The 22,306-nt window shown below is 44.0% G+C and overlaps 2 protein-coding genes across 2 annotated transcripts in view; both read left to right on the forward strand.

Moving 5' to 3' along the window:
- The window catches only part of NECTIN4 (nectin cell adhesion molecule 4), a 67,464-nt gene extending 63,540 nt beyond the window's left edge, over nucleotides 1-3,924 (forward strand). Inside the window, exon 9 of the mRNA XM_060757849.2 lies at nucleotides 1,913-3,924. Within this exon, the coding sequence (XP_060613832.2) occupies nucleotides 1,913-2,203 (291 nt within the window). The 3' untranslated portion in view covers nucleotides 2,204-3,924. The remainder of the gene's footprint in view (nucleotides 1-1,912) is intronic.
- A 3,961-nt stretch (nucleotides 3,925-7,885) lies between these two features.
- ARHGAP30 (Rho GTPase activating protein 30) overlaps nucleotides 7,886-22,306 on the forward strand; it is a 30,215-nt gene continuing 15,794 nt past the window's right edge. The window contains exons 1-7 of the mRNA XM_060758577.2: nucleotides 7,886-8,211; nucleotides 17,917-18,019; nucleotides 18,329-18,473; nucleotides 18,584-18,666; nucleotides 19,775-19,882; nucleotides 20,007-20,134; nucleotides 21,223-21,391. Of these exons, the coding sequence (XP_060614560.2) occupies nucleotides 8,103-8,211; nucleotides 17,917-18,019; nucleotides 18,329-18,473; nucleotides 18,584-18,666; nucleotides 19,775-19,882; nucleotides 20,007-20,134; nucleotides 21,223-21,391 (845 nt within the window). The 5' untranslated portion in view covers nucleotides 7,886-8,102. The remainder of the gene's footprint in view (nucleotides 8,212-17,916; nucleotides 18,020-18,328; nucleotides 18,474-18,583; nucleotides 18,667-19,774; nucleotides 19,883-20,006; nucleotides 20,135-21,222; nucleotides 21,392-22,306) is intronic.

Genomic DNA, 22,306 nt, shown 5'->3' on the forward strand with positions numbered 1-22,306 from the left:
CCAGGAGTTGAGTGTGACGTCTGTAGATGGTCCACGTTTTAGTTGAGTGTGACGTCTGTCAACAGTCTATGTTTCGGTTGAGTGTCACACTCAACTGAAACATAGACTGTCGACAGACGTCACACTCAACCAAAATGTAGACATCACATCTGTAGACAGTCCACGTTTTTGTTGAGTGTGATGTCTGTAGACAGTCCACGTTTTGGTTGAGTGCAACATCTGTCGACAGTCCATGTTTTGGTTGAGTATGATGCCTGTAGACCAGTGGTACTCAACCTGTGTGTCCCCAGGTGTTTTGGCCTACAACTCCCAGAAATCCCAGCCAGTTTACCAGCTGTTGGGATTTCTGGGAGGTGAAGGCCAAAACATCTGGGGACCCACAGGTTGAGAACCACTGCTGTGGACAATCCACGTTTTGGTTGAGTGTGACATCTGTAGACAGTCCACATTTTGGTTGAGTGTGACTGCAAAGGCTCTGATGCCATCAACCAGTCCAGGTGATCCCAGTGGTCATTGGCGCACTGGGTCTGTCGACAGTCCACATTTTGATTGAGTGTGACGTCTGTTGACAGTCCATGTTTTGGTTGAGTGTGATGCCTGTAGACAGTCCACGTTTTGGTTGAGTGTGATGTCTGTAGACAGTCCACATTTTGGTTGAGTGTGACTGCAAAGGTTCTGATGGCATCAACCAGTCCAGGTGATCCCAGTGGTCATTGGCGCACTGGGTCTGTCGACAGTCCACATTTTGATTGAGTGTGACGTCTGTCCACAGTCCATGTTTTGGTTGAGTGTGATGCCTGTAGACAGTCCACGTTTCGGTTGAGTGTGACGTCTGTTGATAGTTCAAGTTTTGGTTGAGTGTGATGTCTGTAGACAGTCCACGTTTCGGTTGAGTGTGATGTCTGTAGACAGTCCAAGTTTTGGTTGAGTGTGACGTCTGTAGACAGTCCACGTTTTGGTTGAGTGTGATGTCTGTAGACAGTCCAAGTTTTGGTTGAGTGTGACGTCTGTAGACACTCCACATTTTGGTTGAGTATTTTCTGTGGGTCATGGAAGTCCTGCATGCCAAGTTTGGTTCATTCAGCATGCCAAGTTTGGTGGCATTCAGAATGCTCTTTGGTGCCTGGTGTACTATAAATCCACACAATTGCAATTCCCAAATGTCAGGGTCTATTTTTCCCAACCCATCCAGTATTTTCCGTGGGTCATGAAAGTCCTGTATGCCAAGTTTGGTTCAATTCTATTGTTGGTGGAGTTCAGAATGCTCTTTGGTGCCTGGTGAACTATAATTCACACAAGTGCAATTCCTAAAAAGTCAGAGCCGAATCGGTTGGCGGTACTCCCCCAAACATACTGTTTTTATCATTAACCACTATGCTTTAATTATGTTCAATTTGTAACAATGGAAATACATCCTGCATATCAGATGTTTACATTACAATTCATAACAGTACAGTTATGACGTAGCAACAAAAATATGGTTGGGGGTCACCACAACATGAAGAACTATATTTAGGGGTCACGGCATTAGAACAGTTGAGAACCACTGATTTAATACAACTAGTTGCTTCACAAGTTCCAACACAAGGCTTCCAGCGCCCTCTGCTGGCTTCAAAATGTCACAGAGAGAGAATTGAGTCATCCGGAATGATTCAGTCAGGATGTCACGGAGGGCATTTGTGATGTCTTCACGCCGTCAGAAACTGACTCCTGACATATATATATATATATATATATATATATATATATATATAGACGATTGGCTTCTCCTTCACCGAGTGTGGCTTCAGCTCCACCTCCAGCTCCACCTTGAGGTTCCCATCTTATGTAATACATGTCAACGGAATAGTGATATGTTTGACGATTAGATGCCAATGTTATCATCGCCTGTTGTGTTTTCTCTCTCTCGTAGAGCGAGGAAGCGGAGGGTCGCAGCTACTCCACTTTGTCGACGGTGCGGGAGATCGAGACGCAGACGGAGCTTCCTCCGCCACCCCCGACTCCGGTCCAGGAGGAGCGGAAAGAGGAAAAGGAAGAGGAAGCGGGCGAGGAAGAGGAAGACGAGGAAGCGGAGCGGGAGCAGCGGGACGGGGAGAAGACCATCAAGCAGGCCATGACCCACTTCGTCCAGGAGAACGGCACCCTCCGGGCCAAGCCCACCACCAACGGGATCTACATCAACGGGCGCGGGCACCTGGTCTGACTTCCTGACCCTCGGCGGGACCAAAATCCTAAACCCGAAATCCAATATGGAAACTGTAACGGGGAGTCCGATACGAACCCCAATTGAAAGCCAACCCTTCGAAATCGGGGTGCGGTATGATTTTTGTAAGACTATTTCAGAGCGGATTCGGGATGGGGAAAATTGTCTTTCGGAGCGAATTCGGAACTGGAAAATTTCGTCTTTCGGAACGAATTCGGAACTGGAAAAAATCGTGTTTCGGAATGAATTCGGAACTGGAAAAATTCGTCTTTCGGAACGAATTCGGACGAGAAAACAGCAAATTCGTTTCCCGTTCGACTCCGGACTCTCTTGTTATTAAGACAAGGAGGTCAGATTGAAAACAAACACATGTTAAGTTATGTATTGTTATTATTATTGTGGGTCTCGGACGTTGCCCGGATTAACATTACGGGAGAATAATTGAGTCCCGTAAAGAGAGGAAACCCCAAAGTGTAATTGCGATGATTCGAACACTGATGACGATGACGATGACGCAATACCTGCCAGAATCCTTCTCCAATGGATTTCTGCATTGCCTTAATTGCACCCGCAGGGATTTGATAAGCCAACGAAGGACTCTGCTTGTACGGATCCCAAACGGATGGGAAGCTATCTATCTGGAGAGCCAAATATGATGGAAGAATGGGGAAAAAGTGCCTTTCGGGGGAACTCTATGGATTTTGTAAGGTTTTCTGATCAATGGGTTAAAGTAGAGCCTTGGTGGTTTCCCATCCAAATCCCGACCGGGGCCGACCCTGCTTAGCATCCAAATTCTGACTGGATTTGGCATCTAAAACACATCCAAATCAACCCATTGCATTCCCAGATATCTCAAGAATCACAATGGGTTGAAATAGAGCTTTGCAAGGAATTGACGGTCTCCCATCCAAATCCCGACCGGGGTCGACCCTGCTTAGCATCCAAATTCTGACCGGATTTGGCATCTAAAAGCACCTCCAAATCAATCCATTGCATTCCCAAATATAATCAAGAATCAAAATGGGTTGAAATAGAGCCTTTCAAGGAATTGGCGGACTCCCATCCAAATCGTGACCGGGGCCGACCCTGCTTAGCATCCAAATTCTGACCAGATTTGGCGACTAAAAATACATCCAAATCAACCCATTGCAGTCCCAGATATCTCATGAATCAAAATGAATTGAAATAGGCCCTTGTAAGGAATTGGCGGACTCCCATCCAAATCCCAACCAGGGCTGACCCTGCTTAGCATCCGAGTTCGGACTGGATTCGAATGCTTCGGCTTCTAAAATCCCATCCAAATCAATTTATTACCTTCCCATATCTCACAAATTGACTTATCCTTTGGAGGAAACGGATTCAAAAATCCTATTAAGTGTTAAACTATATATATATATAGATAGATATATATATAAATGTATATTTTTAAATGTCTTTGTATTGTTTTGATCGGCGGGCGCGTATCCGCACTGGAGGACTGATGCAGTTTGGCGCCACTTGGGCTCGTGGCGATGGATCCCTTGCAAAACTACCACTCCCATAGCACTGAGCTATGGTCATTCGTTACACAAGTGGCGCTAAACTGGGTTAATTCCGCAGTGCGGACGCTTGCCCCTTTGTGTGACTTTCCTGCAGCTATTTCTTGATCCATTCAAAAGGCAGCTTATATTTGGAAGATAGAGGATGTAATGGGTTCGAATATATATATATATATATATATATATATATATATTGTGTGTATATATATATATATGATATATATGTATCGTATATATATAGTGCGTCTACATTGTAGATTTAATGCACTGTGATTCGGGATTTGGAGTTGTCATTTGCCAAGCAAAGGCCTTGCCGAACTACAACTCCCAATATTCCACAGCATTAAGCCATCGGCATTCCAAGTGGTCCCGATCCGCATTAATTCCACAGTGTAGATGCCCCCAAAGAAGGCTAATCTATGGAAGACCTTTGAGCGAAAACTACAACTCCCAGAAACACGAGGTCTTTTTTGTACGATCTGTAAATGTCTTTGTATATATGTCTATGTCTCTCCCTCTTTCTCCATATTCATATATATATATATATATATATATATATATATATAACTAGCTTGGGGACTCGGCGCTGCCCGGGTTATTTCAGACAGGCATTGTGTATCAAGTTTGGACTTTATCAGTTATTTATATGGCTCGCAGTGGTCTCTTGAAGTTAGTGAAGATACTGTGAGTCCCATCATCCGTGGTCCATCCTCCTCCAGACAGCACCGGGATGTAGAGTGGGTCATGGGGGCTCTGTGTGCCAAGTTTGGTCTTTATCGGTCATTAGATGAGGGTTGCAGCAGTCTTGGGTAGGGAGTGGAGGTACCTGAAGTCCCATCATCCATGGTCTGTCCTCCTCGAAAGGGCACCAGGATGTAGAATGGGTCATGGGGGCTCTGTGTGCCAAGTTTGGTCTTTTATCGCTCTTTTTGTTGGGGGCCACAGTGGTCTATGGGAACCGAAGGGTTGAAAGTACTACAAAACCCATAATCCATTGTCCAGACCCACATAAAGGGGGTCATGGGCATCATGTTTGCCAAGTTTGGTCTTGATCAGTCATTGGATGAGGATCGCAGCAGTCTCGGCAAGCGAGTGGAGGTACTTCAAGTCCCATCATCTATGCTTTACCCTCCAGTAGGACGTAGAGTGAGTCATGTGGGCTCTGTGTGCCAAGTTTGGTCTTGATCGGTCATTAGATGAGGGTTGCAGCAGTCTTGGGAAGGGAGTGGAGGTACCTGAAGTCACATCATCCATGGTCTGTCCTCCTCGAAAGGGCACCAGGATGTAGAATGGGTCATGGGGGCTCTGTGTGCCAAGTTTGGTCTTGATCGGTCTTTGTTGGGGGCCACAGTGGTCTGTGGGAACCGAAGGGTTGGAAAGTACTACAAATCCCATCATCCATTGTCCAGCCTCCCCCAAACCTCAGGGGCACATAAAGGGGGTCATGGGGGTTATGTTTCCCAAGTTTGGTTTTGATCAGTCATTGGATGAGGGTTGCAGCAGTCTCAGGAAGTGAGTGGAGGTACTTCAAGTCCCATCATCTGTGGTCTATCCACCTCCAAACTGCAGTAGGACGTAGAGTGGGTCATGGGGGCTCTGTGTGCCAAGTTTGGTCTTGATCGGTCTTTGTTGGGGACCACTGTGGTCTGTGGGAACCGAAGGGTTTGAAAGTACTACAAATCCCATCATCCGTTGTCTATCCACTCCCAAACCGCACCAGGACGTAAAATGCATCATGGGGGTTATGTGTGCTAAGTTTGGTCCAGGTCTGTCGCTCGTGCAAGTCTCTGTGGCCTGTGAAAGTGGGAGCCATTTGAGAAAGCTGCCACATACACTTCCGTCCTTCCACCCTCCGCATACATACATACAAACATTCACTTTTATATATATATATATGAATACGGAGAAATACAAGGGACGTAAAGCGGGGAGGCCTTGTTATGGTGTAAATGCACTGTTGCTGTTGTTGTTTTGTAAATAAATAAACACGACACCTTTGCCAGCCCCAGGATTTGTGTCGGCGCCTTGGTCACACTGTCTCGGCCTTATTTTCCTCTTAAACAAGCTGGTTCAGGAGGTGGAAGGGTCTCCCAAAGGTCATCTAGTCTGACCTCATTCTGGGAAATCGGCGTCTACATCGCTCCATAAAGACCTCTAACGAAGCTCACCATCCTCCGTTATTAGATATGGAGGGGAACCCAAAGGTCATCTAGCCTGACCCCCATTCTGCCAGGCGGGAAGACGCGACAAAAGCACTCCTGACAGAGGAACATCCAACCACTTTTTGTAGACCGTCAAAGAAGGGAAACTCCACCATCCATAGTCAAACGGAAGATAATCCCAAACGGATTATAGATTATTATTATTATTATTATTATTATTATTATTATTATTATTATTTTAATTGTATATAATAATATATATTATATAATATTATATCGTATTATATTATATGGGTTGAGGACTCAAGATGACCTCCTTAAAGCAGTTTATATATATATGTGTGTGTGTGTGTGTGTGTATATATATATATATATATACACACACACACACAAACATACATATATACATATATGTATATATATATGTAAAGTGAATTATTATTATTATTATTGTACATTATATATATATAAATATTATATGTTATAATAATATTTTATTATTATTTCATAATATACATATTATATTGTATATCATGTAATAATATACAATATGATATTGCATTATTATATGGGTTGAGGACTCAAGATGACCTTCTTAAAGCGGATTATTATATATTATTATTATAGTATTATATATATGTGTGTGTGTGTGATTATTAATATATTATATATTATCTAATAATACACAATATTATATATATTATATGGGTTGAAGACTTAAGATGACCTTCTCTAAAGTTTATTATTATTATTATTATTTTATAATATACATATAATATTGTATATTATGTAATAATATACAATATTATATTGCATTACTATATAGGTTGAGGACTCAAGATGACCTTTCTAAAGTGAATTATATTATTATTATTATTATTATTATTATTATTATTTTATAATATACATATTATATTGTATATTATGTAATAATATACAATATTATATTGCATTATTATATGGGTTAAGGACTCAAGATGACCTTCTTAAAGCGGATTATTATATTATTATATTATTATTATTATTATTATTATTATTTTATATATATATGTGTGTGTGTGTGTAATTAATATATTATATATTATCAAATAATATACAATATTATATATATTATATGGGTTGAAGACTTAAGATGACCTTCTCTAAAATTTATTATTATTATTTTATAATATACATATTATATTGTATTATTATATGGGTTGAGGACTCAAGATGACCTTCCTAAAGCGAATTATTATTATTATTATTATTATTATTATTATTATTATACATTTTATATATATATATATATATATATATATATATATATATATATAATATATTATAATAATATTTTTTATTATTTTATAATATACATATTATATTGTATATTATGTAGTAATATACAATATTATATTGCATTATTATATGGGTTGAGGACTCAAGATGACCTTCCTAAAGCGAATTATTATTATTATTATTATTATATTACATTACATTATATATATATATATATATATATATATATATATATAAAATAAAAAAATTATAATATACAATATTATATTGTATTATTGGATGGGTGGAGGACTCCAATCATCCTTCTTCAGGAGGCCATCGAGGTCCTTCCTATAACCGAGCTTTAGATACATGAAGACGGCCTTCTCATGGTAGTCCCCAGGTTCAACCTAGTTGGGTCCCTCAAGTTCCTAGATAGTCTCCCATCTCGATCCCACTGGCCGTGTCCCGACCCTTTTAGTGTCCAAATATGGCCAGCAGGAATCCATACAAGAGTTTGGCCAAAGCCAAGCCAAGTTCTCTAGATGAATGGAGAAGATATATTTAGATACCAAACGACAGATGCGCATGTGCGTATACTTGTGAGCATCAGAGGAGACTGGAAGATTCATGCGCAAGAGTTTGTTCTCTCGCTCGCTCTTGTGGTTTTCTCAGAGATGCTGGTTTACGGGAAGTTGGGTTTTGGAGTCAAAGCTGCACTCACTTCCTGTTGGGTGAGCACAGAAGCGCAACGATTTCTCTTCCCTTTGCTTTGACGAGCCTTTTGATCTTTCATTTCTGTGACGAGACTTCGAGAAGACTTGGGAAGTATCTCGGAGAACATCCGACATATTTCGGCTCTTTGGACAGATGTCCTTCTCAGCCTGATGGGCTTTGGGTTACCTTCGGGGGGAAAGTAGGCCTTGGCGGTCATCTCCTGCCATGTCGTTGGCCATGAAAGCCAGGCAGAAAGTCAAGCGGAAGGCGGCGGCCAAGGACCGGGTCTTTGGGTGTGACCTGGTGGAACATCTCCAGTCATCTGGGCATGATGGTAAGCAGCTTCCGTTTGGAAGGGATGGACATATAGGGTTGGTAGATCCCCCATGTTATAAGGGATGGCTCTTCCTTGAAGGCCAAGAAGGTTACCTTATAGGGTGGGTAGATCATCCTGATTATGAGAATGAGCTATAGGGTAGGTTGGTCTTCTGTATTATGAGGGATGGCCCTTCCTTGAAGGCCAAGAAGGTTGACTTATAGGGTTGGTAGATCTTCCATACTTATTGGGTTGGTAGATCTTCCATATTATGAGGGGTGGCCCCTCCTTGAAGGCCAAGAAAGTTAACTTATAGGGTTGGTAGGTCTTCCATACTTATAGGGTTGGTAGGTCTTCCATATTATGAGGGGTGGCCCTTCCTTGAAGGCCAAGAAAGTTGACTTATAGGGTTGGTAGGTCTTCCATACTTATTGGATTGGTAGGTCTTCCATATTATAAGGGATAGCCATTCCTTGAAGGCCAAAAGGGTTGACTTATAGGGTTGGTAGATTGTCCCTATTATGAGATTACGTTACAGGGTAGGTTGGTCTTCCATATTATGAGGGATGGCCCTAACTTGAAGGCCAGGGAAGTTAACTTATAAGGTTGATTGGTCTTCCATACTTATAGGGTTGGTAGGTCTTCCATCTTATGAGGGGTGGCCCTTCCTTGAAGGCCAAGAAGGTTGACTTATAGGGTTGGTAGGTCTTCCATACTTATTGGGTTGGTAGGTCTTCCATATTACATGGGATGGCCCTTCCTGATCAGATTTAGGCTCACTGCGCCCCCTAACCTCCGCAAAGGTGGAGGACCCATTAAGATCCGAACGGATTCCTGACGGCTCTTGGGGATTTTCCCGCCACCTCGGTAGGTGACCATGTCGAGGCCTTGGTCGCTCTCTGGAATGGGGAGATGACCAGGGCAATTGACAGGATCGCTCCGGAACGTCCCCTCTCAAGTAACCGAGCTAAACCGGCTCCTTGGTTTACTGAGGAGCTGGCAGCGATGAAGCGAAGGAAGAGGGAACTAGAGAGCGTGTGGCGCTCAGACCCAAGCGAGTCAAATCGAGCACGGTTTGTGTCCTTTTTAAGGGCATATGCCGCGGCAATAAAAGCCGCAAAGAAAACTTTCTTTGCAGCCACTATTGCGTCTGCAAAAAACCGTCCGGCGGAGTTGTTTCGGATTGTCAGAGGTCTTTTAACTCCCCCTACCTCAGGTGGGAGCCCTGACAACTCGGACACGCGCTGTGAAGCATTTGCTCGGTTCTTCGCAGACAAAGTCGCTTTGATCCGTTCTGGGCTGGACGCCACATTAAATGCAGTCTCTGTGGATGTGACACAAGCACCTGCTTGTCCTATTTTGATGGATTCTTTTCAGTTTGTGAAACCCGAGGATGTGGACAAGATACTTGGAGGAATGAGGCCCACCACGTCCATCCTAGACCCCTGCCCATCCTGGCTTCTGAAAGAGGCCAGAGGGGGATTGGCTGAGTGGGTAACGGTGGTGGTTAATGCCTCCCTTCGGGAAGGCACGATTCCAGCGAGCCTAAAACAGGCTATTATAAAGCCGCTGTTGAAGAAACCATCACTGGACCCCACTAAATTTGACAACTTTCGGCCTGTTTCCAATCTTCCCTTCTTGGGCAAAGTCATGGAAAGCGTGGTGGCCTCACAACTCCAGGTATTCTTGAGAGACACGGATTATCTGGATCCGGCACAGTCTGGCTTCAGACCGGGACATGGTACCGAGACGGTCTTGGTCGCCTTAGTGGATGATCTCCGCCGGGAGCTCGACAGGGGGAGTGTGTCCCTGTTGGTGCTTCTGGACCTCTCAGCGGCCTTCGATACCGTCGACCACGGTATTCTTCTGGGACGCCTTGCAGAGATGGGCCTTGGGGGCACCGCTTTGCGGTGGCTCCAGTCATTTCTGGAGGGTCGCACCCAGAAGGTGTTACTGGGGGACTCCTGTTCAACGCCACAGCCTTTGACTTGTGGTGTTCCTCAGGGCTCCATACTGTCCCCCATGCTGTTTAACATCTACATGAAGCCGCTGGGTGAGATCATCCGGAGTTTCGGGGTGCGGTATCACCTGTATGCAGATGACGTCCAACTCTGTCACTCCTTCCCACCTGCTACTAAGGAGGCCGTCGAAGTCCTGAACCGGTGCCTGGCCGCTGTGACGGTCTGGATGAGGGCGAACAAACTGAAATTAAATCCAGACAAGACAGAGGTCCTCCTGGTCAGTCGCAAGGCCGAACAGGGTATAGGGTTACAGCCTGTGCTGGACGGGGTCGCACTCCCCTTGAAGGCTCAGGTTCGCAGCTTGGGTGTGACCCTGGACTCATCGCTGAGCCTGGATCCCCAGGTTTCGGCGGTGGCCAGGGGAGCATTTGCACAGCTTAGGCTCGTGCGCCAGCTGCGCCCGTATCTCGGGAAATCTGACTTGGCCACGGTGGTACACGCTTTGGTCACATCCCGCCTCGACTACTGCAACGCTCTCTACGTGGGGCTGCCCTTGAAGACGGCCCGGAAGCTTCAGCTAGTCCAGCGCGCGGCAGCCATGTTGTTAACCGGAGCGGGACGCAGGGAGCGCACAACGCCCTTGCTGTCCCAGCTCCACTGGCTGCCGATCAGCTACCGGGCCCAATTCAAGGTGCTGGTGCTAACCTACAAAGCCCTAAACGGTTCCGGCCCAAAATACCTTGAGTACCGCATCTCGGCCTACGAGCCCACGAGGACCTTGAGATCATCCGGGGAGGCCCTTCTCTCGGTCCCGCCTGCCTCACAGGCACGCTTGGCGGGGACCAGAGAGCGGGCCTTCTCGGTGGTGGCCCCCCGGCTGTGGAACTCCCTCCCTGCTGAAATTAGACAGGCGCCCTCCCTCATGGCCTTTCGTAGGGGCCTAAAAACCTGGCTCTTCGAAAAGGCCTTCAATTAAGTGCTATGCTTTGGAATGACCACCGGAATGGACTATGACGATGAGATTGATTATGACCCAAACAAGACGAAGCGGATTTTTAGTTTAATGGGATGTGTGTTAGTAAGACGTGTGTTTTTTGACTTACTGTAACTGTTGTCTTTATGTTCTATGTTTTGTACACCGCCACGAGTCGCCTTCGGGCTGAGAGTGGCGGTAAATAAGTGCAAATAATAAATAAAATAAATAAATAAATAAATAATTCCTTGAAGGCCAGGAAGGTTGACTTATAGGGTTGGTATCAGGCTGTGATTCACAAATCTTCCATATTTGAGGGCCAAGAAGTTTGACTTATAGGGTTGGAAAGGCTTTCATTTTATGGGATAGCTCTTCATTGGAAGCTAAGAAGGTTGACTTATAGGGTTGGTAGGCCTTCTGTATTCTAAGGGATGGGCCTTACTTGAAGCCTAAGAAGGTTGTAGCTTGTCTCTATTATGAGACTGAGTTACACGGTTGGTTGGTCTTCTGTATTATTATGAAGGATGGACCTTCCATGAAGGCCAAGAAAGGTTGACTTATAGGGTTGGTAGATCTTCCATATTACAAGGGATGCCTCTTATTTGAGAACCAGAAGGCTGGTTCTCAAATAAGACTAAGAAGGTTAACTTATAGAGTGGGTAGGTCTTCTACAGGGGATACCACTTATTAGATGACAAGAAAGATGGCATAAGATTGGTAGGTCATCCATATTTCAGGGCCATGAAGGTTGACTTATAGGATTGGTAGGTCTTCTATATTATAATTAATGCCCATTCCTTGGAGGCTGAGAAGGTTGGCATAGGATTGGTAGGACTTCCATAAGAGATGCCTCCTATTAGGGGGCCAAGAAGGTTGACTTATAGGGTTGGTAGATCATCCCTACTATAAAGGTGATCCTTCAAGGCCAGAAAGACTGGTTTAATAGGGTGGGTAGATTGTCCTGGTTATAAGGGATGATCCTTGAGTGCCAGAAGGGTTGGTAGGTCTTCCATATTATGAGGGATTGCCCTTCCTTGAAGGCCAAGATGGTTAACATATAGGGTTGGTAGACTGGCTTGGTAGGTCTTCCATATTATAAGAGAGCCTCCTTATCTGAGGATTGGTAGACCTTGCAAAGTATAAGGGCTGCCCCTTATTTGATGGCCAGGAATATTGACCCTTGTAGGTTTGAAAGACCTTACATATTACAAGGGATGTCCCTCACTTGAGATCTGGAAAGTTTGAGCCTTATTAGGTTGGTAGGTAGAGTGATGGACCTTCCTTGAAGGCCAAGAAGGTTAACTTATAGGGTGGGTAGATTGTCCTGGTTATAAGGGATCCTTGAGGGCCAGAAGGGTTGGTAAGTCTTCCATATTATGAGGGATTGCCCTCCCTTGAAGGCCAAGAAGTTTAACGTATAGAGTTGGTAGATCTTCTGGATTATGAGATTGAGTTATACGGTTGGTTGTTTCTCCATATTATTATCAGGGATGGGCCTTACTTGAAGATCAAGGAAGTTAACTTATAGGGTTGGTAGGTCTTCCATATTATAAAGGATGGCCCTTCCTTGAGGGCCAAGAAGGTTGGCTTATAGGGTTGGTAGGTCTTCCATATTATAAAAGATGGCCCTTCCTTGAGGGCCAAGAAGGTTGACTTATAGGGTTGGTAGGTCTTTCATACTTATTGGGTTGGTAGGTCTTCCATATTATAAAGGATGGCCCTTCCTTGAGGGTCAAGAAGGTTGACTTATAGGAGTTGTTAGGTCTTCTATAAGGGATGCCGCTTATAAAGGGAACAAGAAAGATGACTTATATGATTGGTAGATCTTCCATATTTGAGGCCCAAGAAGTTTGACTTATAGGCTTGGAAAGTCTTTCAGATTTTATGGGATGGCCCTCCCTTGATGGCCAAGAAGATTAACTTATTGGGTTCATAGATTTTCTATAGGGGATGCCCAAGAAAGATGACTTATATGATTGGTAGATCATCCATATTTGAGAGCCAAAAAGGTTGACCTATAGGGTGGCTAGATCTTTCATATTATAATAGATGTCCCTTACTGGAAGGCCAAGGAGGTTGACTTACAGGGTGGGTAGATCATTCGGATTATGAGATTGAGTTACACAGTTGGTAGGTCTTCCATATTATAAGGGATGGTCCTTCCTTGAAGGTCAAGTAGGCTGACTTATAGGGTTGGTAGGTCTTCCATATTATAAAGGATAGCCCTTCCTTGAAGGTCAGGTAGGCTGACTTATAGGGTTGGTAGGTCTTTCATACTTATTGGGTTGGTAGGTCTTCCATATTATAAAGGATGGCCCTTCCTTGAGGGTCAAGAAGGTTGACTTATAGGGTTGGTAGGTCTTTCATACTTATTGGGTTGGTAGGTCTTCCATATTATAAAGGATGGCCCTTCCTTGAGGGTCAAGAAGGTTGACTTATAGGGTTGGTAGGTCTTTCATACTTATTGGGTTGGTAGGTCTTCCATATTATAAAGAATAGCCCTTCCTTGAGGGTCAAGAAGATTGACTTATACGGTTGGTAGGTCTTTCATACTTATTGGGTTGGTAGGTCTTCCATATTATAAAGGATGGCCCTTCCTTGAGGGTCAAGAAGGTTGACTTATAGGGTTGGTAGGTCTTTCATACTTATTGGGTTGGTAGGTCTTCCATATTATAAAGAATAGCCCTTCCTTGAGGGTCAAGAAGATTGACTTATAGGGTTGGTAGGTCTTTCATACTTATTGGGTTGGTAGGTCTTCCATATTATAAAGGATGGCTCTTCCTTGAGGGTCAAGAAGGTTGACTTATAGGGTTGGTAGGTCTTTCATACTTATTGGGTTGGTAGGTCTTCCATATTATAAAGGATGGCCCTTCCTTGAGGGTCAAGAAGATTGACTTATAGGGTTGGTAGGTCTTTCATACTTATTGGGTTGGTAGTTCTTCCATATTATAAAGGATGGCCCTTCCTTGAGAGCCAAGAAGGTTGACTTATAGGGTTGGTAGGTCTTTCATACTTATTGGGTTGGTAGGTCTTCCATATTATAAAGGATAGCCCTTCCTTGAAGGTCAAGTAGGCTGACTTATAGGGTTGGTAGGTCTTTCATACTTATTGGGTTGGTAGGTCTTCCATATTATAAAGGATGGCCCTTCCTTGAAGGTCAAGTAGGCTGACTTATAGGGTTGGTAGGTCTTTCATACTTATTGGGTTGGTAGGTCTTCCATATTATAAAGGATGGCCCTTCCTTGAGGGTCAAGAAGGTTGACTTATAGGGTTGGTAGGTCTTTCATACTTATTGGGTTGGTAGGTCTTCCATATTATAAAGGATGGCCCTTCCTTGAGGGTCAAGAAGGTTGACTTATAGGGTTGGTAGGTCTTTCATACTTATTGGGTTGGTAGGTCTTCCATATTATAAAGGATGGCCCTTCCTTGAGGGTCAAGAAGGTTGACTTATAAGGTTGGTAGGTCTTTCATACTTATTGGGTTGGTAGGTCTTCCATATTATAAAGGATGGCCCTTCCTTGAGGGTCAAGAAGGTTGACTTATAGGGTTGGTAGGTCTTTCATACTTATTGGGTTGGTAGGTCTTCCATATTATAAAGGATAGCCCTTCCTTGAAGGTCAAGTAGGCTGACGTATAGGGTTGGTAGGTCTTTCATACTTATTGGGTTGGTAGGTCTTCCATATTATAAAGGATAGCCCTTCCTTGAAGGTCAAGTAGGCTGACTTATAGGGTTGGTAGGTCTTTCATACTTATTGGGTTGGTAGGTCTTCCATATTATAAAGGATAGCCCTTCCTTGAAGGTCAAGTAGGCTGACTTATAGGGTTGGTAGGTCTTTCATACTTATTGGGTTGGTAGGTCTTCCATATTATAAAGGATGGCCCTTCCTTGAGGGTCAAGAAGGTTGACTTATAGGGTTGGTAGGTCTCGGAGGATCATCATCCTTGGACTATGAGGGATTGCCCAAGTAAGTAAGTAGGAGGATTTATAATATGGAAAAACGACTAACCTTAGAAGGTTGAAAGTTTATGGTCCAAAATAATATGGAAGGTCGAGTCTTACAAGTTTGGTAGATAATTTTTTTTCTGAGCAGAAAATACCACTTTTTGGGGAAATGTGTCCAAAGCAAAACATACACACAGGAAGCAGGTTGGTTGCAAAGTTTGAAAGCAAGCAAGCAAAGCTTATATAAGACGAGCAAAAGGGAGGAGACGTGAACAGCTTCCGTATTCAGCGTGGAGGATTTGCAGCATTGCGAAAAAAAACACAATCAGGACGTTGAGCAAGAATCAAGGGAGACACAACAAAAAGGAGCTGCATTTCTGGCTCGCTTCACATTGGCGAACAGATATATATAAGAGAGCGCAGCCTGTTCAGCACCTTCCACCCGCCAGATAGGAAACCTGCTACAAAACAGGAGCTTTTTTGTTGAGGTGTGTCAAAATTTGCCAAAAAACTGAGCACAATTCAGGTGGTGTGTCACTTCAAGAAAAAAACAATAATTTCGCAATATTTAGTTTAAATAACAAAAATATATAATTGTAATTCCCACTTTCTCTCTTGCCATGTTGCTCTACCTCTCTTTATTTATTTATTTATTATTTATTGACTTTGCTTCTATACGGCTGTATCTCAAGCCCGAAGGCGACTCACGGCGGTTCACAAACAGTAAAAACAGTAGAAACAGCAGTGGTTCCATACAACATAGAACAATTGACTTAACACATTATCCATAAATTACCAATAAGCAATGACAATGCACAATTATTACAAAACACAACCGTACCCAATCTTCTCCTCATCCAAGCGTAGTCCAGGTTCGTCATCCATTGTTCCATTCCTATGTTCCATTACCAGATTGCACTAAATTACTCAAACGCCTGCACAAACATCCATTTGCAGAATACCATTAGAGATGGTGCTAGTCTAATGTCCGTAGGAAGGTCGTTCCACAGCCGAGGAGCCACCACTGAGAAGGCCCTATCTCTCGTCCCCGCCAGCCGAGCTTGAGAAGCAGGCGGGATCGAGAGCAGGGTCTCCCCGGAAGATCTCAAAGTCCTGGTGGGTTCATAGGCAGAGATGCGGTCGGATAGGTAGCTTGGGCCGGAACCGTTTAGAGCTTTAAAGGCCAACGCCAGCACTTTGAATTGAGCCCGGTAGCAGATCGGTAGCCAGTGGAGTTGGCGCAACAGGGGGGTTGTATGCTTCCTGCGCTCCGCTCCTGTTAAAATCATGGCTGCCGAGCGTTGGACTAGTTGGAGCTTCTGAGCCGTCTTCAAAGGCAGCCCCACGTAGAGAGCGTTGCAGTAGTCTAAATGGGATGTAACCAGAGCGTGGACTACCGTGGCCAAGTCAGACTTCCCAAGGTACGGGCGCAGCTGGCGCACAAGCTTTAGCTGTGCGAATGCTCCCCTGGTCACCGCCGAAACCTGGGGTTCCAGGCTCAGCGATGAGTCCAGGGTCACACCCAAGCTGCGAACCTACGCCTTCAGGGGGAGTGCGACCCCATCCAACACAGGCTGTAACCCTATGCCCTGTTCGGCCTTGCGACTGACCAGGAGGACCTCTGTCTTGTCTGGATTCAATTTCAATTTGTTCGCCCTCATCCAGACCGTCACAGCGGCCAAGCACCGGTTCAGGACCTCAACAGCCTCCTTAGTAGCAGGTGGAAATAATGTAAATAATATTTATATTTATGTAAATAATATCCTTTTTGGAGTGTTTAATAAAAATATAATTTTAAAAACCCAACAAAATATTATTTATTTTTAATTTAATTTAAATGTATGTCTAGCATTTAATAGGCTATTTAATGTATTTCTAATCATAATAATAATAATGCAATAACAATAAAGTAACATTGCAAAATAATATTTTGATATTTAATTTACCATTTCATTTAAGGCATATATATATATATATATATATATATATGTAGGCATATATTAAAAATATTTAAAATGCATTAAATTAAATGTCAAATTAAAATCCAATTTACCATTTCATTTAAGGCATTCTGAAATATTTGAGTAATATAGCAAAGTATTATTTATCATTTAATTTAATTTAAATACATAACTCCTTAATATTTAGGAAACAATGCAAAATAATATTCGTTTACTTAATAATTAAATAAACCAATATGATTTTGCAACGTTACCTAAATATTAATAATAATTAAATATTTTTAAATTTGACATTTAATTTAATGCATTTGAATATTTGAATAATATAGCAAAGTAATAGTATTTATCATTAAATATGAAATTCCTTAATATTTAGTCAACATTGCAAAATAATCATTTCTTTCCTATTTATTTTTTTAAATGGCATAAAATAAATAAACAAATAATATCCGGCGGGTGCGTGTCAGTAGAAATGGCTACGCGTGTCAGTACTGACACGCGTGTCATAGGTTCGCCATCACCGATCTAGACTTAACTTGGAGAATAGACAAACAATGCCTTTCTTAAATAGCCCGGGTTAGTAATATAATACCCCAAGCTACTAATATAATAATACTAATACTAATAATAATACTAATAATAATATAATGTATTTGAAAAAATATCTTTGTTTTGGGTGTGGAAAGCCCATACATACTAAAATATAAGTGAGTTTCTCTGTTCCTGGCCCATTCGGTTTAGCATATGCTCGCCGGGCGCGGATCCTCGTTAACAGCGGTCCTAGTTAACCACAAACAGAGAGGGCCAAATTAGAGAGAATTTGAAGGCAGTGGATGAGCATGTTGCTTGCCACTATCCAGACTAATTCCCCTGTAATGGATCCAGTCCCACAGGTCCTGAAGAGCTGCACGGAGTTTGTGGAGCATCACGGCATCGTGGACGGGATCTACCGGCTCTCGGGGGTCTCCTCCAACATCCAGAAGCTCAGGTGAGGCTCTCCTTGGACATACTTTGTGTTCCAAATAATTTTATTAAGGTGTTGTCGAAGGCTTTCATGAGTTTTCTGGACAGCATGGCCATGTTCTCCAGATGGCATCATCTCCAGATGTTTATCTCCATAAGTCCAAAACACCTGGAGGGCCCAAGTTTGGCCATGCCTAGCTTAGATTAGACAATTTCCCAAGGTCAAGTCACAAGATGCTCTTGGACATTAGAAGAGTCAACCAGGTGGGTCTCTTCAACAAGGGTATCATCCTGATGTTCCCATGATGCTTCTCTTTTCCATCCATTCTTCCAGGCTGGAGTTCGACACAGAGCGGACACCTGACCTCAACAAGGATGTCTACCTGCAGGACATCCACTGTGTCAGCTCCCTCTGCAAGGCCTACTTCCGGGAGTTGCCCAACCCGCTCCTCACTTACCAGCTCTATGACAAATTTGCGGTGAGTGCCGAGGAGGTGACCCCTCTAGGCCTTTTCTTAAGTCTTCCAGCTCCACTCAATGGTTTGCTTCCACTCGGGATTGACCATAGATTCCTTTCCCCTTGACCCAGGAAGCAGTGGCCATCCAGTTGGAAGAGGGGCGGCTGGAGAAGATCAAAGAGGTGTTGAAGGAGCTCCCTCCTCCTCATTACAGGTAAGTGATGAGACTCCAAAGCCATAGGAAGTTGAATACAGAGTTGGGAAGTGTCCTCTCTAGGCATTTCCTTGGTCTTCCATTGTGACTCAATGGTAAGCAGCTGCTGTGTGCCGACCATAGAATCAAGAAGAGTCTTCTCTAAGTATTTTCTTGGTCTTCCAGTGTGACTCTATGGTGTGTGGCTGCTGGGAGTTGACCATAGAGTCAAGATGTCACTAGGTATTTCTATAGTCTTCCAGTGTGACTCTATGGTATGTGGCCAGTGGGATTTGACCATCGGATCGAGAGGAATCATTTCTAGGCATTTCCTTGGTCGTCCTGTGTGACTCTATGGTAAGCATCTGATGAGGGCTGACCATAGAATGAAGAGGAGTCTTCTCTAGGCATTTTCTTGGTATTCCAGAGTAACTATGGAATGTGGCTACTGGGAGTTGACCACAAAGTCAAGAAGTGTCATCTTTAGGCACTTCCATGGTCTTCCATTGTGACTCTATGGTATATGGCTGCTGGGAGTTGACCATAAAATCAAGAAGTGTAATCTCTAGGCATTTCCATGACATGGTCTTCTAGTGTGATTCTATGGTATGTGGCTACTGGGAGTTGAACACAGAGTCAAGAAGTATCACCTCTAGGCATTTCTATGGCATGGTCTTCCAGTGTGACTCTATGGTATGTGGCTACTGGGAGTTGAACATAGAGTCGAGAGGTCACTAGGTATTTCCATAGTCTTCCAGTGTGATTCTATGGTATGTGGCCAGTGGGATTTGACCATAGAATCAAGGGGAGTCATCTCTAAGCATTTCTATGGTCTTCCAGTGTCACCCTATATGGTATGCACCTGGTTGGATTTGACCATAGAGTCAAGAGGAGTTCTCTCTAGGTATTTCCTAGGTCCTCTAGCGCATTTCTGTGGCACACTCCATTCATTCATTCATTCATTCATTCGGGCTCGTTCTTACTCACTGCTTCCATACCAAAGTCCTTCCTTGCTACTGTAATTAAATTGAATTAAAATACAACAAGAGGGGGCCACACCATCTTCACCCAAAATCCCATGGATTGAGACTTTCATTTTCTTCTTCCTTCCTCCGTTCTGTCCTTCCAGGACCTTGGAGTTCCTGATGAAGCACCTGGTCCGCATGGCCTCCTTCAGCCCCCAGACCAACATGCATGTCCGGAACTTGGCCATTGTCTGGGCTCCCAACCTCCTCAGGTGAGAACGTGAGGCACCTCAGGGATGGAACATCCACCCCGTGGACCCACAATAACAATAACAATAATAATTTGTGATTGGTGTGAACTTGGCTTGAACATGACCCCAAAATATCTCTCCGCAGGTCAAAGGACATTGAGACATCCGGTTTCAATGGCACGGCAGCCTTCATGGAGGTCCGCATCCAGTCCATCGTGGTGGAGTTCATCCTCACTCATGTTGAGCAGATCTTCGGAGATGCTCCTCTCCGTGGTAGGACAACCCAGTTCATTTCCCAATAGGAAACCCACTCCTTTCCTTGTGAGCAAAGTTACTGTATGTAGACAAAGTCCTGGTTGTCCATCGACAAAGTTACCATACCTAAACAACCTCCTAGTTGTCCACGAAGCAACATTACTGTATATTGACAACCTCCTGGTTGTCCATCAAGCAAAGTTCTCATACCTAGACAATGTCCTAGTTGTCCACCAAGCAACATTACTGTATGTTGATGACCTCCAATTGTCCATTGAGCAAAGTTCTCATACCTAGACAATCTCCTAGTTGCCCACCAAGCAACATTACTGTATCTTAACGACCTCCTGGTTGTCCATCAAGCAAAGTTATCATACCTAGACAACCTCCTAGTTGTCCACTAAGCAACATTACAGTATGTTGACAACCTCCTGGTTGTCCATTGAGCCAAGTTATAACACCTAGACAACCTCCTAGTTGTCCACCAAGCAACATTACTGTATCTTGACGACCTCCTGGTTGTCCATCAAGCAAAGTTATAACACCTAGACAACCTCTTAGTTGTCCACCAAGCAACATGACTGTATCTTGACGACCTCCTGGTTGTCCATCGAGCAAAGTTATCATACCTAGAGAATGTCCTAGTTGTCCACCAAGCAACATTACTGTATGTTGACAACCTCCTGGTTGTCCATCAAGCAACGTTATCATACCTAGACAACCTCCTAATTGTCCACCAAGCAACATTACTGTATGTTGATGACCTCCTAGTTGTAGTTCAATCACATCATGTTCCAGATGTGAGAAAAATCCAAGAAAGCTTAGCTGAAAACCCACATGATCCTATTAAACAATATAATTCTTGAAAAAACACCACTAATTTTGACACATTCAGACCAGGATGTGATTGAGTCTCCATCATCAGGTGGGAGACAACCGGTAAGTCATCAATATAAGGGAACTTTGCTCGTAAGGAAGGGAGAGGTGAGAAGGTCAAATCTATGGGACTACAGCACCCCAAAACCTCCTTTTTTGTCTATGGTCCATCTCAAAATGGGGGTCATAATCTGAATATAACATATTGGGGTGCTTCTTTCTGCCAACAGGGGGCACTCGTGAGTCTCTCAGGAAGTCCCTCCTCCTCATGGGGTCGCCACTTCCTCTCGCGGATGAGAAATGCTGCTTCTCGTACAATGTCCCCACCATGTTGAACCAAGGCGACGGCCCACCACAGATGCGCCCATACCACACCATCATTGAGCTCAGCGACAGCAAGTAGGCGCTATTCGTTGGCCCTAGTTATAAGAATTTAAATATGTGAATATTTTGTCCCCACCCCCTTTGGGCTATTGACCACTCCTCTTTTGCTTGTCGTTCTTCCCATCTGCTGTGGGAGGAGCCAAAGGAGAAATAGCTCGGGTCAACGGCAAAACTCACATTTTTGTGCTTGGCCCCACCCCTTTTTCCATTGACTCCTCCCACCAACGGAATGCTTGGGCGGTGATGACATGATCATCAGTATAGATGAAACTCTATCCCTTCTGGAAGTAGCTGGTCATGGTGTAAATGTTAAGCATTGAAGGAGCAAGCACGCTCCCTGGAGGCAGGCCGTTCTTCTCAACTCCTCCCTGAACTTCTCAAATGCACCGCCATTCCCTTTGACCACGCCCATCCCTTTTGGCCACACCCCCTTCTTTTTGGCTCCTCCCAAATGAGTATTTTACTCCACCCTTTCCCCATTGACAAACCCCTTCCTCTTTGCCACACCCCCTTCACCTTTGGCTCCTCCCACAGGAGTATTTGACACCGCCCTATCCCCATTGAACACACCCCTTGCTCTAGGCCACACCCCCTTTGCCTTTGGCTCCTCCCACAGGAGTATTTAACACCACCCTTTCTCCATTGACCACACCCCTTGCTCTTGGCCACACCCCTTTCATCTTTGGGTCCTCCCACAGGACTATTTGACACCACCCTTTCCCCATTGACCACGTCCCTTTCAACTTTGACTCCTCCCACATGAGTATTTGACACTGCCCTATCCCCATTGACCACGCCCCTTGCTCTAGGTCACACCCCCTTTGCCTTTGGCTCCTCCCACAGGAGTATTTGACACCCCCCTTTCTCCATTGACCACACCCCTTGCTCTTGGCCATGCCCCTTTCAACTTTGGCTCCTCCCACAGGAGTA

The sequence above is a fragment of the Anolis sagrei genome, chromosome 12 (genome assembly GCF_037176765.1).
Source record: "Anolis sagrei isolate rAnoSag1 chromosome 12, rAnoSag1.mat, whole genome shotgun sequence".
NCBI classification, from domain to species: domain Eukaryota; kingdom Metazoa; phylum Chordata; class Lepidosauria; order Squamata; family Dactyloidae; genus Anolis; species Anolis sagrei.